The sequence below is a fragment of the Prionailurus bengalensis genome, chromosome B3 (genome assembly GCF_016509475.1).
Source record: "Prionailurus bengalensis isolate Pbe53 chromosome B3, Fcat_Pben_1.1_paternal_pri, whole genome shotgun sequence".
In the NCBI taxonomy this organism is placed as follows: Eukaryota; Metazoa; Chordata; class Mammalia; order Carnivora; family Felidae; genus Prionailurus; species Prionailurus bengalensis.
The window spans coordinates 103,373,224-103,396,251 of record NC_057355.1 but is presented as its reverse complement, the minus strand read 5'-3'; the positions used below and the strand labels follow the sequence as shown (position 1 = coordinate 103,396,251).

Sequence of the window (23,028 nt, the reverse complement as noted above, 5' to 3'; positions counted from 1 at the left end):
GATATATAGAAATTTCAGATAACTGCATAGACTAGATCATAACTGCAACATCACATAGCAGGATAGAAACTAATGTGTCTATTTTTTTTCCTTTTAAAATATCTTTGTGCTTGAAATGATAGAGGAAATTATTCCTCTTGTTTAAAAATAAACTTTCAGGAACCATTCAGGTTTAGTGTAAGCTCTATTTTGAAAACAGTTTAGGGACTTCTTTTTCGTATGTGTTTATCATTCTGTGTCCTTGTATTACAATAGACGAGATAAAACTAAAAGAATGGAGCAAAGGGTTCAGATTCAAGACCTAAAGAGATTGTGGAATCCTCAGAATTTGATGGAGATGTGCAGGTTATCAGTGGGGGATGGGGCTAACATGACTCAAGACTCTTGTTCCCAAGTGCTCAGGGATTGTGTCTTTCACCAAGATGAGTAAACAGATTTGTGAGGAGCAAGCATTCAGTTCCTGACATACTGAGTTTGTGGTGGCCACTGTACATCACTTTATGCCTCCTAGGGAGTTGTGAATCTTTAGGTGTGGAGCTTGAGAGAGAAGTCCCAGCTAGGGAATTCAAGGGAGTCATCAGTTGACAGCCTACCAAAATAATCCTGGAGAATCACTTGTCTAGGTAAATTGACCTATAAACACACTTTCCTTTTTTTTCCTTTTGTAGTTTGGAGGCATTTTCAAACACTAATTATTCTGACTTCATCCTCCGAGCCACCCTATTTATCTACACAGAAAATAGTCTGGAGTAATCGAATTAGGTTAAATTCTACCTAGTTCAAATTTTCAGAGCATGGCCCAGAGTAGAAGAATGTTGGACATTAATTTAAAATTCAGTTTTCAGAAAGATAACTTTGATTTCTTTGGATTGATTCCACTGGTTCGCTATTATCAGTAAAGTACTGTCAGATTGCTAACAGATTACTGTTAAACGTATTTTTAATCCTCCCAACGTTTGGTAGGTACTGTTAACTATCTCCATTTAACAGATAAGAACACGAGTACAGACCAAATCACAAAGCTATAGAGGAGGTGAGTGAGCCGAAATACAACCTCTTTCCAAAACCCAGACTCCTCGCCCAACTTTGTTTGCTGTAGTTTTAACCAAATTTAAAAGCATCCATAGCGAATTAAAGAAATTCTCTGATTTTGTTCCCAGCCCGTTTTCCCCAAATCCCTAGGGCATTGTGTTACTATTTCTTGCACAAGTTTGTGGCGTTAACTTGTAGCCCTGGCACGATCAAGCGGATGATGACATTTTGTTTGGCTGGCCCGCCCCTCTAACACAATTCTCCCCGCTGGGGGCGCGCTGCCCCTCAAGCCGTAAGGAAAAGTAACAGCGCCTCCCGCCAGCAGGCCTGGCAGACAGCTCTGAGAGGCTGGGCGAGGGGCTCGCGGGGATCCCGCCCGCCCTCTCGGCACCACCCCAGGCCCCTCCTCCTCGCCCAGGATGCACCTGGTTGAAAACAAAATCCCACGTGACTGGCTCTGCTCTCAGGCCATCATGGCGTCTCCCAGTGGGAAGGGAGCCCGGTCGCTGGAGGCTCCTGGCTGCGGGCCCCGGCCGCTCGCCCGGGACCTGGTGGACTCCGTGGACGACGCGGAGGGGCTGTACGTGGCAGTCGAGCGTTGTCCGCTGTGCAACACCACCCGCCGGCGGCTGACCTGCGCCAAGTGCGTCCAGAACGGCGATTTCGTCTACTTCGACGGCCGCGACCGGGAGAGGTACGGCAGCCGCTCCGGCTCTATTGTTTCTTTCCCGAGTGTCTCCTCCCGCTCGGCGAATAGTGAGGTTTGAGCCTGGGGCCCGCGTCCGGGGCCCGGAGAGAGGAGGGGAATGGGGAGGGTGGGTAGCTGCTTTGCGCCGGCGCTTTGCTCCCAGGGGTCAGGGTCGGGGGGTGGGGACCAGATGAGGAAGGTCGCGGTTTCCCCGTAACCCGCGGGAGAAGAGACCCCACGGTGCTCCTGGGTACTAAAGATAAAGGAATAGATGGTGACTCTGGATAAGTCTTCCCCTATTGCTCCCATAGAGTTGCATTCTCGGCACTTTGCTGCACTTCCATTCAAAAGCTTGGTTTAACCTTTGTGTTCTAAAGCACATTCATTCTCTGGAGGAGACACCAGAAGAGAATCAGATAACTGGTTAAGAAGGATTCGGGGCCGTGATACCCTGTGTCACAGCTGGACCTTGTTATGAGACACGCTTACTCTGGTGTATGATTAGGACTAGCTAGTTGCTCCCTTTCCCCCTATGCCTCCAAGGATGCTAAGACTTTTGGCAATGTGTTTTGGCTTCTGTAAAAATCCAGACTGGGAGCCACAGACCCTTAGTTAAGAGAATTGAATTTAGGAACATGTTTTGGCCTTGTTTTGAAATCTAAACACAGAGCTACAAGTCCCTGGTTAAGATAATTGAAAAATTAGTCTGATTAACTGCAGGGTCTCAACGTTTGTTTCAGTGATTTAGTGTCATTGATAGTAAGAGCTTTTTGAGCGTGAAAGTTCGGGTATTAATTCATTTGCAACAGCCCAATATGTTATTACCTCCAACTTACTCTTGAGGAAGCTGCACAGTAAGTGCCTTGTCTTGGTCACACAGATAATGAGCATAAGAATCAGAATTAAAATCCAGGCAGCATGAACCCATATATTGTGCACCTAACCACTGGATTGTACCACCTCTATATTTGGAAATATTTTGAGTTCCTAGTATTTCTCTGATCATAAATGGAGTTTCTCTTTTGAGATTTGTGTATCTTTTTAGTTCATTGCTGTGTCTCATTGATGCACTTGATGACTTTAGAAACTGCTGGTGTAATAAGTGATAGCTTTAAAAATGAAATCAGTTGCTTTCTTATAAGACTACTAGGCATGCGACGGAAATGTCTAACTGATGGAGTTTATCAAGGCTTCAGTTCTGGACTCTCTTCTCTGTCTGTACTTTTTCCCAGATACATTCTCATGAATGCTAAAGACTGCCAGACTTGTGTCTCCAATCCAGACCTCTCTGAAATCCAGTAAAGAGCTGCCTACTCAACATCTGTCTCTAAATTTGTAATAAGTATCTCCATCTTAATATGGCAGACTGAACTCATGGTTTTCCATGATAAATCTGTTCTTCCTCCCATGCTCATCCTAACCCAGTAAATGGTCATCTCATTCTTTTTTGATACAGGTCAAAAAACCCTGCCAGCCTTTCTTGACTTCTCTCAAAGCCACCATATCTAATCCCATCAACAAATCCTATTTGTTCTTAAAAACCTGTCTAAAACTGACCCTTTCACTAGCTCCTGGTCTGATCTGCCAGAGGATTATTGACTCTTGAGTTTCTGCTTCCACCCTTGCTCCCTCATAGTGTAATTTCCTACGTATTGCAGCTGGAGTAACATTTCTCTTCCATTCTTCAAATCTTCAATCTTGGAAGGGTTTCCTGTTTTACCCAAAGTATTAAAAAAAAGAAAAAAGGCAAAGTCCTTAACAAAAGTTCCATGCTGTCTCTTCTTCTCTGATCTCCTATATTTGACTTACCTCATCTGCTATACCACCCTGACATTGCCAGTCCTCAAACATACCAAGAACACTCCTGTCTCGGAGCTATTGCAGTCTTACTCAAACTGTCAGGAACTCTTTTCTCCAAGAAATCTTCAGCCTGCTTCCTTTGTTTCCTTTAGGGCTCTGCTCATACATTGGAGAACCTCTAACCATTTAATTAAAATAGTGACCTCTTTTTCCACTTAACCTGCTTTGTTGTTTTCTTTAGCACTTAGCACTATCTTATGGTTTATATATTAATTTGTCTGCCTTCCCCCCACTCCCACCCCAGTGATGGAAGCTCTGTGAAGATGAAACTTTACCAGTTTTGTAGTCTGCTTCACATAATAGAAGCTTAATAAAGATTTGTCAAATGATTGAATGACTGTCCCTTTTTCCTAAACTTAGTCTGATCCTAAACCATTTCATGATTATCCATCATGATCCATTTGTTACTAAATCCAGAAGCTTAGGAGTTGAGACTTTCCCTTTTTTCTTATTCCATGTATCCAAATCATTGCAAGGCTAATTTTATCTGCTCCAAGATAGATCCTGAATTGGTTTACTTCTAGTCCAGACAGCCATCATTTCTCTCCCAACTGCTTATTGATTTCCTTTCGTTTACACATACAACTCCTCCACACAGCAGCCACAGAAGAAATGTAAATCAGATAATGTCACAGTTTTGTTTAAACTTCTCAGTGGCTTTCCACTGCATTTAAAATAAAATTTCAGCTCCTTAATGTGGCATTTGAAGCTCCACTTGATTTGTCTACTGTTTATCTTCTAACTTTGGCTGTAAGTTTGAGTTAAAGTGTGGGCTTTGGATTCATGCTTCATTGAATTGAATCCACACTCTACCACTTGCTGTGTGATTTTGAACAAGTTTCTTAATATCTCCTATGCTTGTTTATTTCATTTTGAAAAGGGGGAGGGGACCCTAACTTCATAGGTTTGGTAGTGCTCATGTAAGGGCGTGCATTAAAGTACTTAGCGTGATGTCTAGCATATATTAAGCACTCAGGAAAGAAACTTCTGCCGTGCTCCTTCATACTTCTCCATAGTCAGGGACCTTCTCTCAAATCCTCAAAGACATGAAACTTTTTCCACCACTGGGCCTTTTCCCTTACTGCTCCTTGTGCCTGAACACTTTTTCTCTTGATTGGCACTTTGTCTTTCATGTCCCTACTTAAAAACGTCACTTCCTCAGCAAGGCCTTCCCTGTCCTTTACTAAGGTAGTTTTGCACTTCCGTCTCTCCCCATTCTTTTCTGTTGCAATATGCAGTTCTTTCATGGTGCTGAGCATGATACAAAATGTTGTTTATTTGAGGAAGATATCTCCATCCAGAATGTAGTTCCACGAAGGCATGAATTCTGGTTTTGTTCAGTCGGATCACCAGTGCTTTGTGCAGCAGCAGTGGGTAGTACATAGTAGGCATACTGTTCAGAGAATGGTAAAGGTAATACCACTTTAAAAATGGAGATAGATGGGGCGCCTGGGTGGCGCAGTCGGTTAAGCGTCCGACTTCAGCCAGGTCACGATCTCACGGCCCGTGAGTTCGAGCCCTGCGTCAGGCTCTGGGCTGATGGCTCAGAGCCTGGAGCCTGTTTCTGATTCTGTGTCTCCCTCTCTCTCTGCCCCTCCCCCATTCATGCTCTGTCTCTCTCTGTCCCAAAAATAAACAAATGTTGAAAAAAAAATTTAAAAATGGAGATAGAAATTTTTTGCTAAATCTGAAAATTAAAGTGAGTTTTCAGAAGAGGAGTGTGTAATAGTGGGTTTCTTTTTCTGACTAAGCAGAAATACCAGAACCATTCAAAATTTAGAGATAAAAAAGGCATTTTTTTTTTTTTTAAATAAAAAACGGCATTTTAGGGCTCAGTGATAACAGGACTGCCACAGTGGTCTGCCTAACTAGCTTCGCTTCTCCCACCATCTCTCCCTTTTCCCAACTGTGCGTTCCTTAACAAGTGGACTGTTTTGTTTTGTTTTGTTTTCCTTTGTTCCCAGAACAGTGCCCTGTATCTAGTACGATGTAAGAATCTTTTAAGACCCAGGACCACTGTCCTAATAGTCAAATCATTCTTAATGAGCTCTTAATGGATACAGCTGTCTCCATAAAACATCCTGCCAAGTTACAGAGGAGAAAGGTCTCTTGCTCTCAAGGATTTACACTTACTACTAACAAGCCTTCAATTGTGCAGGTCATAGCTTGATTGTGAGATATTTCACTGTCTTCAGTATTATAAAACATTTTTGTCTTCTTTGCCTTCAGACTTTTTTCCCCTTTACTTTATGAAAAGCCCCTCACTAACTGTGGGAAAACACTTGGAAATAAAATATGGACACTTACAGCACAGTTTAAAAACACTTGTTTAACCTCTGATTCTTTTCAGCAAATTAGCCAAATTAGCTGTGCGTACGTAGATCTTGAACATTACAATGCATATCAAAATTCTTGTAAATGTGTTTTTTCAGTTTTTGTTAATAGACTAGCTAATTGTAAAGGTTTTAATTGTGCAGTTCAAAGAAAATTAGATATTAATGAACAATCTACCTCACCACAATTAGTTCCTTTGACTCCTAAGAAGGGAACGTGTCTTTGTATAACTCTGTGGACTAAATGAGTTTGGCGGGTAGATTGATTGAAAAATATCTGAATGATTCTTTTTCTGTTAATGTTCAGTGGGAAGACTTAAAATCTTGGTATCCTCACCAATGCTATCCTTTCCTCACCCCCCACCTTGGTCCCATTCCTAAAACAATATCCACTTTTTTCTCTGATTTTCATCTGCCTTTTAGCTTGTGCGCTGCTTTTTTTGTTTGTTTGTTTTAAGTTTATTCTGAAAGAGAGAGTGAGGGAGGGAGGGGCAGAGAGAGAGAGAGAGAGAGAGAGAATCCGAGCAGGCTCTGTACTGTCAGCACAGATCTTGACACAGGGTTCAGTCCCACAAACTGTGAGATCATGACCTGAGCCAAAATCAAGAGTCGGATGCTTCACCAACTGAGCCACCCAGGCGTCCCAGCTTGTGTGCTTCTTTAAGAGATGAAAGAGGAATGATATTAAGCAGTACTCTCAACACAATCTTCTTTGGATCTTGTACTGGTGAACATTTTTAAATTATGGGGCTTTTTATGGGAACATAATTTTCTGGTGTACATTATTTGACGGCAAACATAATACTGTTACCCAATAGATAACTGACAAGTTAAATAATCTTTCCACTCAAGACTGGAAAGAAATTGGTTACCAGGTTATGATAGGTGTAGGAATGGGACGGGAAACATAATCTGAGTACAACAGACAACAGCACTCCAGAAAATCTGCCTGTAGGTTTAGGAACCAGTTACCTTAACTTGGATCAAAAAAGACATTTATAAGCATATGGCTATTGCTTTTTTTTTAATTTTTTTTTCAACGTTTATTTATTTTGGGGACAGAGAGAGACAGAGCATGAACGGGGGAGGGGCAGAGAGAGAGGGAGACACAGAATTGGAAACAGGCTCCAGGCTCTGAGCCATCAGCCCAGAGCCCGATGCGGGGCTCGAACTCACGGGCCGTGAGATTGTGACCTGGCTGAAGTCGGTCGCTTAACCGACTGCACCACCCAGGCGCCCCAGCTATTGCTTTTATAAGTAGGTTTTCAGGAATGATGTGGCATTGTGGTCACTGATGAGTTTTAAGAATATATGTTATGCTTTTACCAGGAAACAAATAGGGGTGCTAAAAAGAGTGGTGGGATAAAAGATGAGCAGAAAATCCTAGATGTTACTGAAAATTTCAAGGGGGAAGACACACCCAACATCAAAAAAATTATTCTTTAGATATTTCTGTTCTCTCTCCAGGATCTTTTTGGTTGTCACTCATTGTAGCCTATAAGAATGTACTGTCTTGGGACACGTAGGTGGCTCAGTTGGTTGAGCATCCGACTTCAGCTCAGGTCATGATCTCACGGTTTGTGAGTTTGAGCCCTGCATTGGGCTCTCTCTTGTCAGTGCAAAGCCTGCTTTGGATCCTCTGTCCCCCTCTCTCTGCCCCTCCCCTACTTGTGTTCTCTCAAAAATAAACATTAAAAAAAATCTGTCTCGAAGGGGGCACCTGGGTGGCTCAGTCAGTTAAGTGTCCGACTCTTGGTTTCTCTCAGGTCATGATCTCATGGTTGTGAAATTGAAACCCATGTTGGGCTCTGCACTGGCAGCATGGAGCCTGCTTGGGATTCTCTTTCTCCTCTCTCTCTGCTCCTCCCTCATTTACACGTGCATGCACGCTCTCTCCCTCTAAAAAAATAAATAAACTTAAAAAAAAAAGAATCTGCTGTCTTGAGAATTCATTTCTGCACCCACGTTTGTATACCTTCTTAGCAGAACAAAAGCTCTACGGGTGGCTAAACACTCCATCTTTAGATAAGAGTTTATCAACCTTACTGCTGTTTATGTCCTTCAGAAAGGGTCTCAACTCCCATCCCATGCAGCTTATTAATTGTATTTGTGCCAACGTCTGTGGGTCTGCTGAGAAAATACAACTTCTGTTTTCTGTCAGTGTCAATGGCTGCTCTTTCGTTATGCCTTTTAGAATTTATAAAAGGCTTTCACATAATCTCGTTTGTTCCCTATCGCAGACCCATGAGTTATTAACCTATTTTCAACATGAGGCAATTCAGAGTATTTGTATCTTACTCCTGGGCTATGCTAGTTCTTAAACTCACTTCCAGATCTGAACTATATTTTTATATATGTAGTTTATTTTAATACATTAGTAAGATTAAGTACAAAATCACTCATTGCAGTGAAGAAAAGGGAAACTAACATGCATTACATGCTAATAAGTTGTACCTTATGTTCGCATTTATCTTATTTAACCCTTGCAACCAAGTAGGGTAAGCTTTATTCCCATTTTACAAGTGAGGAAACTAAACAGTGGTTTCGTTTCTATTTTCTTTTAATGACTTAGCCTTCATTCCCCCTAGCGGAGTATATTTTTACTGTATTTTCTCATATTCTAACATAAAAGAACCGTCCTGATCTGGACCACATCTTGTTTTGTTTTGTTTTGTTTTTTCATATTACATTTGTCAGTAAACATCATACCCTTGTATGCCTAAAGAATTTAAGGAAAAAAATTTGGTGACTAGTAATTCTTACTGGTTAGTATTTTAATTGAAGAAGTATTTAGTTCTTCAACAATCTCTACTTGTATAAGGGAGATTGCTGTGTTCTCTTTCCCAGGCACAGGCTGTGCTCTCTCACTTTTGCCTGGGAAGCCTCACTGCCTTATTTCTAGAGCCAGAAATTATTAATTCTTGTAACAAACCTAATGTCCAAATCAGAGATAGGGAGTCTTCCCCACCAGTGACCTAAAAGCTATTCATGCTCATTTTCCCTTTTAGATTTAAGGAACCCAAGGACTATAATCTGTCTCAGGAGACCTAAGAATTTAGGTACTTTTAGGGGATTATGTATATATTTTTATGGTGTATGTGATCCTCTAAGAAGGAGCATGAGAAATTTCGATTAGCATCTTTTTTTTTCTGATTATAGATGTACATGTGATTATTGTAGAAAACTTATAAAGTACAGAAATACCTAAAGAAGGAAAGACTTTATCTGTATTCCCACATCTCTGTTAATAATTTGTTGTATCTCCTTCCAGCCTTGTGTGTGTGTGTGTGCATGCGTGCACACACGTGCGTGCTTAATACGTTTTTTCATTTGGAATCATAACATGTGTACATAGTGTGTTGTGCATTCCCCCCCCCCCCGCCCCCAACATCTCCTAAAACACATGCTCATGTCTTGTCCTCAAAAATGTTACAACGTCCTGCATGGCAGTATAGTATCATTTAATAAATCATTCTCCTATTGAACATTAACATTGTGTCCAATTTTTGCTGTTATGACTGATTTTGTGATTGGTACCTTCAAACATAAATATTCATCTCATCTCTATTTCTTTGAACTGCACTAGCTGGTTCAAAGGGTTTAATATTTTTTAAGTCTCTCAACTCCATATTTGAAAGGTTATTATTATTTGCCTTTCTCAAAATTCATTAGTATTTCTCAGACTTTTCTGTTGCCATATTCTTAGGCACAAAGATCTCTAGGATGAGGGTAAGCACTGGGCAGGCAGATGGAGGGATTAGAGTTATTGTAGGAAAGGATATGCTTAGGACATAGTACTCTAAGTTATGGGTGTTATGAGGATGTTATCACCTAGAATTAATAGAATTAATAATATGGATCCCTGATAGAGTACATGCCCTGGTGCTGTTTTCTCGTGGTATGAAGCAGGTTTGTGTGAATAGTCCAGCCTGTGAATAGATCCACTCAGTCGCCCATGATGGTCTGTGGCCCTGGAACAGCGTGGAGTGACGGGGCTCACACTCTTGACTGATGCCTCAGCAGCAGCACACTCCTAACCCTGTTATCCTACCTGCTGTGTTGAGATGTGTTGGTGCGGATAAAGTAGCTCTTTGCCTTGTGAAACAGCAACATTTCCTTTGCTTTTAATGCCTTCCTTCCCTTCGCAGGGCCGGCTCTAACCCATCCCCAGGTTAGCCCAGACAGGCGTAATGCCCCAAACTGGGCCATGTGCCAACTCTGGTACCACCCGGGTGCTGTGTGACCACGGGCTCCTAATTCTCATCACTCTCTGTTGCAGGGGGACTGTTTGAAAGTCAGTTTAAGGGAGTACTTTGTTAATGGGGGAAAAAGATCATCGTTGCAAAAGTATGGAAGAATTTAGGAGACGAAGTCCATTTAAGGAAGTGCTTTTTTAGGGAAAAAAACAACTCTTAAGTTTTGGAGGAACTGGTAAATAATATACAAGGTATTTTTAAATTGGGAGAGAAAATATAACAAATAGTGTTGTAAAAGCCCTGGTGCATGGTACAGGTTCACTGGCAGACTCCTTTCAGAAAACAACACAAAACTAGAGTCATTCGACATCAAAATAATTGCTAAATGTATCTGTGTAAAAGTTTGGAAAGTTCTCTAAAGCAGAAACATAAGTAGGCAGAAAGCAAATTGAGAAAAAATAATGTCATGATGTTGGAAAGAAAAATGGCTAATTTCCCTCATAGCCCTTAAAAAAGCTATTAGAAAAATGAACAAAAGACATAGGGGAACAATAAAAGAGAAGTAAGTAGTCAATAAGGAAAAGGCATTCCAACATTTCTAATAGTGAAATAAAGAAAGACAAATAAATGAATTATGAACTATCTTTGGGGGAAGGGGTAGGAGGCTGATTAATTTAGTAAAGAGTAAAAAGAAATGTGCAGTCTTTGGAGAGAGTGAGTTAAAACAGGTTCTGTTACTCCCTGTTGGTGGGGTTGTAAATTATATGAAATGATTGCGAGGAAATTTAAAGCCAACTGCCAGAATTTAGCATGTAAGTATTTGACCCAGCAGTTTATTTTATTTATAGGAATTTCTGAGAAATAAAAGCTTTTAAAGATTTGTGCACTAGGATATTCACTTATAACATTACTGATAAAGAGTGAAAATTCTGAAATGATGCCCATGTTCATGAGTAGGAGTTCATATGAATAAACGATAGGATGTCCACTCAGTGAGATTCTGTGTGTTTGTTAAAGATTGAAATTAGTGTGTATGTTCTGACCTGGAAAAAGACCAGATATTTTACGTGATCAGCCCTCCTTGAAAGGCAGTACATAAAACATTTCCTTCTTCCCCCCTTCTTTGGTAAAACATGTATCCTTAAATCTAGTTGAGTGTGATGATTGTATGAATCTTTCTACCTCTTGGAAACCAGATTGAGAGAGCACAAAATTGTGGAGTGGATTTTTTTTATCTTTCCATCAGTGGTGTGATGGAGAATGCAGAGAACGGATGAGTGTGCAGATGAGCAGTTGAAATGCTGACCTGGCCACATTCCTTGATCTCATCCACTCCACTGTTTAGCTTTGTTAACACCACCTATTTTTAATTTCCTTCCTGAAGAATAACATGACTCAGAAGTGTTTGATACGGTAGGAATTGTTGTTATCTTTTGTTTATTATTCCTGCTGGCAACTGCATATTTACATTTTAAGTTTGTTTTTAACAAAGCCCAAGAGAACCAGCTCAGTATAAGGCTGGGCACGGTTGTTTGTCTTCCCAATTTGTTTTAGTGCCAAGTGGCATTTGTACAACAGATCTGAAAGAAGAACTTTTATAGTCTCTAAAAGCGAGATTTCATCCTCCATGTCAGTCATTTGTTTGCCTGGTCTGATGAGTCTTGTAAATTTGTCATCTTCAGGTTATTAGGACATGAATCACCACGTAGCCTCAGTGAGGTAGAAGTAAATACCATTAGTTTCTCATTTTTGATACATGGAAATGGAAGCATATGTCAATAATGTGTCCAAGAATACACAGTAATCTATGTAATTAGATTTCTTTATATTCTGGAAGATGCTTTGCTGTAAGTTGCAGACACAGACTAGATGCCTGATAAATTAACTGGTGAATCTATGGGTTTGTCTAGATTCCATACTGGTTTTGGAGTGTTCTAGTACTGTTTCAAGTCTAGTAGTAACTACTACCTTACTCGCCATTGCAGTGCTCTTGGTACAACTTTCTGCGATGATGTTTTGTATCTTTCCCGTCAAGTAGTCTAGCCAGCAGCTGTATGTGGCTATTGAAATATGGTTAGTACAACTGAAGAACTGAATTTTTTTTATTTTAATTTAGTCATACAAATGTATAAAATTACTTGATTTGCTCTCTTAACATACATTTTACATTTTCAGTGACTATTAAATGGTAGGGTCATAATTAGAATTTTTTATCCCTTCTTTTTCTCTTTTTAAAATTGAAGTATAATTAACATGCAATGTTGTATTAGTTTCAGGTGTACAACATACTGATTTGACACTTCTATTCATTACTCAGTGCTCATCGCTGTAAGTGTAGTCACCATCTGTCACACCATACAATGTTATTACATCATTGACTATGTACTTTTCATCTCCATGACTTATTTATTTCATAATGGGAAGTTTGTCCCTCTTAATCCCCTTTATTTTTCCCCTCCACCCCGACCCACCTCCCCTATGGCAACCACCAGTTAGTAATCAGTATTTAAGTATTTTCTTGTCTGTTTTGTTTTCTAGATTCTCCATATAAGTGAAATCATACGGTATTTGTCTTTCTGTGTCTGACTTTTTTCACTTAGCATAATTCCCTCTAGGTCTATCCATGTTGTCCCAAATGGCAAGGTCTTACTCTTTTTTTACAGGGGAATAATACTTCATCATGTATATTTACCACATTGTCTTTATCCATTTGTGTATCAATCCCTTCCATTTTGAAGTAGAAATGATATTTCAGACTCCTTTTAACCTGGATGATTTTAAGGAAAGAGATTTCTGGGGCTGTTACTATTCTGTTGTTTTCATTTAGGCTAGGAATTTGGGAGACAGCCAAAAGCCTAATCTTGGACTCCATACTATGTTACTTACTATAGCATATAGCATTATCATTGTTTTTTTTTTTTTCTTTGAAAATAGCCACTGTTAACTTGTTTAAAAATCGGTTGTGTGATGTTAGTCCTATGATTTTTTTTTTTTTTTAACCCAGATCCTTATAATGCAGCAAGGCACATTTTAGCTTTTCTGTAGCACATGTGACTGGTGACTACCTTAGTGAATAGCACAGATCTAGAAGATCTGAATGACACTGTTAGTCACCTTCAGCTGGTTGACCTTTATAGAACACTGTATCCAACAGCTATAGATACATATTCTTTCAGGTGCACAGGGAACTTTACACCAGGGCATACCAGATACAAGGCCATAAGACCCTCTCAAATCAAAAGATTGAAATCTTATAGAGTATATTCTGTGACCACATCAAAAACACAGAAAACAATAAGTTACCTAGAAAAGCTCACATATCTGGAAATTAAGCAATATACTTCTAAATAACTTACAGGTCAAGGAGGGAATTTATGGAAAATTAGCAATTCCAAACTAAATGATGATGAAAATATACCCTATCAATAATTTGGGGGTTAGGGTGCCTGGGTGATTCAGTTGGTTAAGCATCCAACTCTTGGTTTCAGCTCAGGTCATGCATGTTATCATGGTTCATGAGTTCGAGACCCACATTGGGCTCCATGCTGACAGTGCAGAGCCTGCTTGGGATTCATTTTCTCTCCCTCCCCCTCCCCCTCCCCCTCCCCCTCTCCCTCTCTTCCTCTCCCTCTCCCTCCCTTTCCTTCCCTCCCTCCCCCTCTCAAAATAAGTAAATTTAAAAACTTTAAAAAATACTTTAACTTTGGGGGTTTAACTAAATATGACTTTATATGGTCATATTAAAAAGAGAGGCTTAAAATTGATTTAAATTGATCTAAGTTTCTACCTTAAACTGCAAAGAAAAGAAAAGAAAAAAGAGGGGGAGCAAGCTAAACTCCAAATAAGGGAGCAGGAAGAAAATGATAAGGATAAGGGTGGAAGACTGACAGAGAAAATGAACTGCAGTGTGATATCCCTTCCTTTTGATAACTTGTTCTAAGTAACTTGTTAGCCCATAATGACTGGCAATAAAATTAGTAAGGAAAAAACGTTACACTTTAAAAATTATAAGGAACCAATTTATAGGTGAGAGCAGGATTGAATTAAGCTAAATAATTAAAATCATGTTTATATTAGAAGCCTTAGTTTCCTTGAATTCACATTCACTGTAGTGCTCTGATGTGCCTGTTTTAGAAGATAATTTAACCTTTGGGGTGGGGCTTCTGGACATATTTTATAAACCCGTGAAAGAATTTTACTGACTGAGCCAGCCAGGCACCCCTAAACCCATGAAAGAATTTTATTTATCTTTATTAAAAAAACCTTTTTTTTTAACATTTATTTATCTTTTGAGAGAGCACAAGTGGGGGAGGAGCAGAGGGAGACATAGAATCTGAAGCTGTCAGCACAGAGCCCGATGCAGGGCTTGAACCCACCAACCATGAGATCATGACCTGAGCCAAAGTCAGACGCTTAACCAACTGAGCCACCCAGGCACCCCTATTTATCTTTATTTTTAAGGTTGACTTATTTATTTTGCATGCACAAGTGGGAGAGGGGCAGAGAGAGAGAGAATCCCAAGCCCAATATGGGGCTCGAACTCAAGAACCTCGAAATCATGACCTGAGCCCAAGTTGGATGCTTAACTGACTGAGCCACTCAGGTGCCCTTCCCATGAAAGAATTTTAAAGCTGAGAATTTGAACTTAGTTTGGAAATGAGCAAATGGCATAAGCAGCTGTGTGTGCACCCGACTGAGAAGATGTGTACTTACTTTCAGGACTGTGACATCTCCAAATGACTCTGCAGAAATGATTGGCTCTCAGGGGTTTGCAAAATCTCACTGAACTGAAAAGAATGAATATTTAAGGGGTGCCTTGGTGGCTCACTTGGTTGAACATCCAACTCTTGATTTCAGCTCAGGTCATGATCCCCAGGGTCATGAGACCAAGCCCTGTGTCCATCTCTGCACTGAGCTTGGAGCCTACTCTGGATATTCTCTCTCTCTCTCTCTCTCTCTCTCTCTCTCTTTCTCTTTCTCTCCCTCCCTCCCCCTCCCTCCCTCTCTCTCTCTCTCTCTCCTTCTCCCTCTCTCTCCCTCTCTCTCCCCCCTCCCTCCCCTGTGCGTGAGCTCTCTGTCTCTAAAATAAAAAATAAAAATAAAATAAAAATTTAAAGAATGAACATTTTAAATAAGACAATACATTTTTTTCTTACAGGTTTATAGACAAGAAAGAAAGGTTAAACCAACTTAAGAGCAAGCAAGAAGAATTTCAAAAAGAGTGAGTTTCCCTTTTGTTTTTCCATGTGTGGAGGTTCTCTTGTCACCCTGTGGTTTAATTCAGTGCTGTGGTATGCAGATATATGGATTGCTCACTTGCTGAAGTAAGGATACAATTTCAAAGTATGGAAGAGCAGTGCAAATGGAAGAAGCAAAATAGGAGAGATTATCAAGTTCCTAGAAAATATTGGGATCAGACCCAGTGCCTGGTACACAGCAGGCACTCAGTGACTAGACGGATGAATCAAATCCCTGGCCCTAATAATTGATGTGGGGCAAATGGGTCCAGAACAGTAGGCAAATAAGTGTCCTATAGGGCATCACCCCTTCCATTTATCTTTCTTCTTCAGGATCACCGTTTTTGCAAATTGTGGTCTGCATATCATCTACATGCATTAGCTAATGTTACTACCTTAAAAATGCAGATTCTTGGAATCCTATCCTCAGATACTCTGACTCACTGGGTGTGGAGTGGGGGAAGGCGCTGGAATCTGAGTTATTAACATGCACCCCTGATGAATCTCCTACTCTCTGGATTTGAGAATCGTCTTGTAGAATCTTCTGTCCCAAACTGACCCAGTCGCTTTCCTCCAGATGCACCCCAGGTCTGATGAACACATTTGTAAGCAGATTAAATCTTCTGAGACTCCCCACCTGACAGAAACCTGCTTAGATTTATTTAAGTCATTTCTCTAACTTAATCACAGGAACTTCTGTTTCTTCCATAGAACCTTTCACCCCACAGAACAGATTTGTACAGATGTCAGGTTGTGCCGTTTCTTTAGAAACTGAACATCCACATTTTATATCATGAATACTCTTGCAACTGTTATTAATAATTATGACTGATGGAAATGATTGATTATGACTGAGGACAGAGGCTCTGGTTGTTATGGAAATTTACTATGAATGTTTACAGAAACGTTCTGGGCAGTATTAAAAGTGTAAAAAGTGAGGCACCTGGGTGGCTCAGTCAGTTAAGCATCCGAACTCTTGATTTCAGCTCCAGTTATGATCTTACAGTTTCATGAGTTCAAGCTCCACATGGGCTCTGCGCTAACAGCTTGGAGCCTGCTTGAGATTCTCCCTCTTTCTCTGCCCCTCCCCCAGTTGTACTCTCTCTGTCTCTCTCAAAATAAATAAACTGAAAAAAAAAATTTTTTTTCAAGCACAGAATGAAGGAGGTGACAAAAAAAATTAGAGAATGGGGAATTTGGAAAACATTTTTAAATGCCCAAGTTCCACTTTGGTATTTCCAGCCATTTTGAAGAAGTTACTTTAAAAACACATTGATTTTACATTTTGGAACTTTACAAAATTTATTATTGTCTTTTCTCTGTACAGGGTGTTAAAAGCTATGGAAGGAAAATGGATAACAGATCAGTTGGTAAGCTGTAAGAAGTATTTAAAGAATACTCTTTCTATGTGAGGTTACATGCTTTTAAGTTGGTAGTGCTTAAAAATTCATTTTGAATTTAAATTTATTTTGATCATTTTTGGCAGTTTTCTATTTGAATATATTTGTAGTGTGGGCCCTCACATATTTTATCTAGATACCAAACACCGAATATTGGCAGTTAATTTTAGAGCCATTATAAAGGATAAGTATCAAGTCTGGTATTGACATAGGAATACAAGAACCATAAACTGTCCTTTTTGAAAAAAACTTACTCATTGTAAATATACACTCCCTACATGGATTGCTGATTAAGTGTGAAAAGTAAACTCCTAAAAATATTAAAAGAAAATATGGGAGAGTATTTATGTACTCTGCAGATAAGCAGGCCTTTATAAGCCATAAAGGAAAACATTTTGACAGACTACATAAAAGTTTAAAAGTTCTGTGTGTTGGAGACCCAGAGAAAAATGAACATAAACTGGGACAAAATGAGTACAACATATGAAAATAGGGAGTTTGATTAATAACACTTTTACTCAGTGTTGGTGAGAATATATACATTGACATATTTGTTTGGAGGATAAGTTGGTGGTTTGGGTTTTGTTTTTGTTTTTTGTTTTTTATTACACATGTGGTATTTAGCAATTTTCCTCCTAAAACAAATGCGTGAATACAGGGATTAATGGATAGAGAAGCTGATTGACTACTGCATGGGTAGTAATCCATAAATAACTTAAATGCTCATCAGACAGGATAAGATAAATAATGGATACCGTGTAGTTGTTAAAAAAGAATGTGATCAATCCATATGTGTTGATACGGAATGATGTCCAGGATAAATTCTTTAATGAAAGAGCAAACAAAAAGGCTAGAGTAAAGTATGATTCCATCTGTGTATGTGTTTTAAATACAAATATACTCTAAAAAAAATCTGAAAAGATACGTATTAAACTTTGAGATTACCCTTGAAGAATGGGAAGGAGTCAAGCTAACGATCATTTTATTTTTTCTCTTCTGTGATGTTTACTTTTTTTCACAATAAGCACCACTCATAATTTTTCAATAACTTGAATAATATATGTGATATAAGTGAATTCTTATGCTCTGTTATAGAAACAAAGTATGTCGTATAGAAAAAGATCGTTAAAGGCTATTTATAAAGAATCCCATTTCCATGTTTCTAAATTCCCTGTACTGTTTTCTAGTTTTTCTATCAAAAACTTCAGTACTGGTTCTTAAAGACTAATACCCTATAAAAGTGAGGACATCTCATTGCTATTTCATCTCTCAATCCATCCATCAGTCCCCATGAGTCTGTTTTCAAATGTCTGTCCAGCAGAGAGGTTAGCACTTCGCCAGCTGGACTATCTCTGCAGTCTGCTCTACCTCTTATACCATCAGGATTAAGACCAGTGTTAAACACCATAAACATTTGAATGCTGTTTTAAGCTTGGAATTATCCACGTTTACAGAACAGATAATCATATTTTTTTAACTGACTACCAGGTTGCATTTTTACTGATCTTTTATTCACCTTAGGGGAAAAAAACTTCTGTTTTTATTGAGTTTTTTATTATTTTGCAAGTAATAGTTTCTTATTGTATTAGTGATATAATACAGTGATGTTAATGGTCTCCTCAGGGAATAGCATAAAGAGTTTCAAGCAGTGTAGTAGTGGAATCTTCTGTGGTCTGTCTGTATCTATACTCACCAATATGGTAGCCACATGTGGTGTTGAACATTTGACATGTGGGTGGTGTTGAGTAGGAACTGAATTTTATTTTATGTAATTCCAAATTACTTTTAAATAGCCACATGGGATCACTAGCTATATATTGGACTGAGCAGGTTAAGAGAATATCCTGAGAATATCCTTCACCATTTTTCTCTGTCCTCATTAACACATAAAAGAACTATGTGAGAGAGGGAGGCAAACCGTAAGAGACTCTTAAATACAGAGAACAAACTGAGGGTTGCTGGTGGGGTCTTGGGGTGGTGTGGGGCATGGACTACTAAATGGGCGATGAGCATTAAGGAGGGCAGTTGGGATGAGCACTGGGTGTCATATGTAAGTGATGAATCACTAAATTCTATTCCTGAAATCATTATTACACTATATGTTAACTAACTCGGATTTAAATTAAAAAAAAAACTATGTGAATTTCTTTGTCTTAATTTCCTACAGAATGACATTTTGTTCTGTTTTGTAATCCACCATTGTTAGTTACAAAAGTTATAATAAGTATAATTATATTGGTCTTTTCTTCATTGTGTTTTCTAAGATATGCTTCAAAATAATAATGATCCTGGGTAGATAATCATATTCATCATAAGAGACCAACATTTGTGATATTTATTGTATATATATTTTTTTAAGAGATGGAAAATAATGTCCTGCAAGATGAGGATTGAACAGCTAAAACAAACAATATGTAAAGGAAATGAAGAAATGAAGATAAGTAAGTAATTTGCCCCTCTTCTTCTAGACCTAATAAAGTGCCAGTGTGGAATTTTGTTGGATTAATAAGCTAGAGAGAGAGAGAGAGGAGGGGGGAAGGCAATAGCAACCTGGAAAGGTTTCCTGCTTGGCTTCCTCCTCTTGTAAAACATTTCTGTAAGGATTTTAAATAAATAAATATATTTATATATTTTTTCAAAGAGATATTATATATATACATGTATATGTATATATAAAACTACTTTGAATACACTACTTCTCTCAGTTAAAAAAATTAAGGAATATGTATTTTACATTTTCCTTTGCCAACAGGAAGCTTGGTACTCAGTTATAATTATTAGTTCATTCCAGAAGCACAGAATATTGGCTTTTCTCCATGAGTGAGTCTCATACACATTTTAATCTGTATTAATCTTACATTATATTTGCATATATCATACTTTATCGTAGATGGTTGTCAAAATTTTGGAGAGCCCTCTTAGAAATCTTGTATCCTTAGAAACATTACATGTATTTTTGAAAATCAGTGTTTAAAGTTCAGAGTGAGTCACCATCATACCTCATGAATCCCTTTCTTGTCTGCTTGTTGTGTTCAGAAGCAAGTATTTTATAGTGGTATGTAACAGAGTAAAAGCTTCCTTTGAAAATGTCCTAAGGTGCTCCTGTGGCGTTTCACAGGGTTACTAGGCTAGAATGGCAGGCAGCCTGGTGAAGAGGTGCTGAGCATGTGGACAGCCGGTGACCCACTGAGCTCCACATGCATCTCCAGAGGCCCTGGTTCAGGAGCAGTGTAGAGACTCGTGACTTAACATTGGTTCATCCTCTTTCCACAGCCTTCCGTGATGCTCACACCAGGGGTTTGCCGCCAGGCATCTGTGAGCCCCCTGAAATTGCTGGAGTTACTGAGTTTGTGCGTTTCCCTAATGAGCGAGTTTAAGACTTTGATCAGCTGATTTTAACAGATTCTAACTCCCCAAAACAAAATCGCCACAGAGAAGATTTGGTACTAAACGCAGTGGGCCTGCCTCCTACTGTGGTACCTGATGGAGACGTGGCCACAGTACAGCAAGCTGTGCATATGCTGAGCAACAGGAGGCCTGGGCTCAGCTGGACCATGAGTTTGGCCTGGTGTAGGCACAGCATGCCTTTGTTCACTGGTATAGGGGTGAGGGCATGGAGGAAGGAGAGTTTTCTGAGGCCCTCAAGAAGGATTATGAGGAGGTTGGTGTGGATTCTGTTGAAGGAGAGGGTGAAGAGGGAGGAGAGGAATACCAGTTACCATTCTTTTCAGCCCTGTGGCACGTCACACTCAGAACTTCAACATGGGCTGACAGGCAACAAAGCTTTCTGGCTAGACTGTCTTCGCTTTTAACTGTGATCATGTCTTACTTTTCCACATGTGCCTGTCACATTTTTCCATCACGTGTCGGAGTAAGGGCTTTAAAAAGGAAAACATTAAATAAAAGCAGTGGACCCTGTAACAGTGGGTTCTCTCCCTAGCAAGCCATCGGAGTCACCTGGTGACCCTTGTGAGGTCGAGAGAGAGCCCTAGGGCCCACCCTGGGCGTGAGAAATTGAAATCTCATGCGTGGGGACTGCGTCAGTGGTTCACAAACTGTCTGGAGTAAAAGACCAGTTTTTTCCTCTGTGGTGTCTAATCTGTCATAAACTGACACCAGTACTTTTATAAAACAATAAAATACTGGAAGCATGATTGGACACTTGGATATCATGGCACTGGCATATTGCTACGTGAGATAGGCAGTATCTGTAGGCTAAACTTACTCTGTATTTCTGTACTTCTCTTGTCTGGCTGGTAGAAGTTTACTGATGGGCCCAGATCCATAGGCCGACTCTTGAGTAGCCCTGCTCTGGGTGGTACTGCTGAACCTACCAGTGTTGGGAACCACAGATGAGACTCAGAAAATTTTGCAAACAGTTTTAAGGAAGTTAATGGATTCCAGAAACTATGCATGGTCTCAAGTTCACAGATTAAGAGCTTGCTACCCAGTAGATAGTATATTTTTTTTAGCTTTGTTGTTGAAATATCACAAATATTCAGAAAAGGTTATATGTTCTAAACTATAGAGCCTGATGAATATTTCTCTGGAATCTTTTGATTTTATGTGTCATGATACAGAATAATACAGACATTTTATATATATACATACATATATACGAACCTTGAATGAAGGTTGAGTTGATCTGTGCTACAGACTTCCTTATCCAAACAACCAAGAGTAGATGACAGAAAGAGCATCAAAGTGCTTTTATGTTTAGGGGAGATGGCATGGAGAGAAGGACAAGTGAAACTCTTGAGTGCTGAGTCTGCACTAGTGCAGATTAGGTGACCGATGATTTCCTGCCACCTGTGGAGGATCTTGGTATTAAGTTCTAAACTGTTTTTAAAACGTCTGACCACCATATGGCCAAACATTCAGTTGAGCACTTGGCAGAGAACTCAGTAGAGATCATGAAAATGAATGAGCTTGCTGGAAAATAAGTGTGATGGAACCAGAAAGACTTAAACATTAGAACATCCACATTGAGCAAGAATGGTAAAGAGAATGTGCACCTAAGGAGAAGTAAAACTGCAAGAAACTTTATGGCTACAGTGAAATACTTAGGTTCAGTGGGCCTCAGTCAGAGGACGTGTGAAACACATATTGGATGCTTACATTTTAGTCAGAGGACAGCAAAGCTTTGGTTGGATCTGGTATAAGGAACTAAGCCGTGTGCCATAGGTGACGTACCCACAGTGCCATAGGCCTCTGAAGAGCAAGGGTCTGTGGAGCATTTATGGAGGGGGGCCTCAATGAATGAGAAAAATTTGGACATTTGAGGAATAGAAGCTAATAGCATTCCTAGAGACATTGATCTGAACAGGATAGGAGTGAGACCTCATAAAGGGAATGATGACTGGTTCTGTATCCATGCATGTGTGCATTTAAATAGTTCCACTTTGGAGAGCCTGGGTGGCTCGGTTGAGCATCCAACTCTTGATTTTGGCTCAGATCATGACCCCAGGGTTGTAGGATTGAGCCCGGTGTCAGGCTCTGCACTGAGTGTGGAGCCTGTTTGGGATTCTTTCTCTCGCTCTCGCTCTCGCTCTCTCTCTCTCTCTCTCTCTCTCTCTCTGTTTCCCTGTCTCTCTGTCTCTCACCCTTTGCCCATCTCCCCTGTTTGCGATCTCTCCCTCTCTCCCTCTCTCTAATTAAAAAATAGTGTCACTTTGTGGAAAAGGTCTGGAGTGTCTAGTAATTGAATGAGGCTTGAATGAAGGGTGTGCAGAAGGGAACAGTGGGGTATGTGCCGGTGTGGGGGTGGCCTCAAGTCCAGGGAGGTCGGTCTGTGTTTGGCAGTGGAGACCTGCCAGGCACTGGTTACAGTTGAAGAAGACTGAGCCAGTGACAGCATGGAGTGGAGCCAAGCTGGAGATGGGGTTTGGGTGAGAGTTAATAAGACTGTAACAGTGGGAATGAAAAGAAAGCCCTAGATCTAAAGAACTGTCATGGAGTGATCAGCTCATGGAATTGACCAGCAGGGGACTGACTTGGGCAGTGGGCGGGTCAAGTGTAATCATTAAGTAGAGAACCTAGGTATCAAGATGAGGCTTTTGTGGGAAAATGATGAGCTTGATTTTGAACTTGTCTGACCTCCTACATTGTTTCTAGGCGTCTTTCTGAGATTTTACAACTTGTTTTTGCCACTTTAGAGAAGTTTAGTCACAACCTAACACTCTAGCAGGTCTTAATCCCAAACCTAAAGGAGCTCCGTGAAAAGGACACACATCAGACAGGATGAGCATCTGTCTCCTTTCTTGGTTGTGTGGCTGGGCTTTT

At 39.9% G+C, this 23,028-nt stretch overlaps 1 protein-coding gene across 1 annotated transcript in view; it reads left to right on the top strand.

Moving 5' to 3' along the window:
* The first annotated feature begins 1,490 nt into the window (after positions 1-1,490).
* Positions 1,491-23,028, top strand: part of ATG14 (autophagy related 14) — a 41,879-nt gene continuing 20,341 nt past the window's right edge. The window contains exons 1-4 of the mRNA XM_043556224.1: positions 1,491-1,726; positions 15,268-15,330; positions 16,674-16,716; positions 19,106-19,187. Of these exons, the coding sequence (XP_043412159.1) occupies positions 1,506-1,726; positions 15,268-15,330; positions 16,674-16,716; positions 19,106-19,187 (409 nt within the window). The 5' untranslated portion in view covers positions 1,491-1,505. The remainder of the gene's footprint in view (positions 1,727-15,267; positions 15,331-16,673; positions 16,717-19,105; positions 19,188-23,028) is intronic.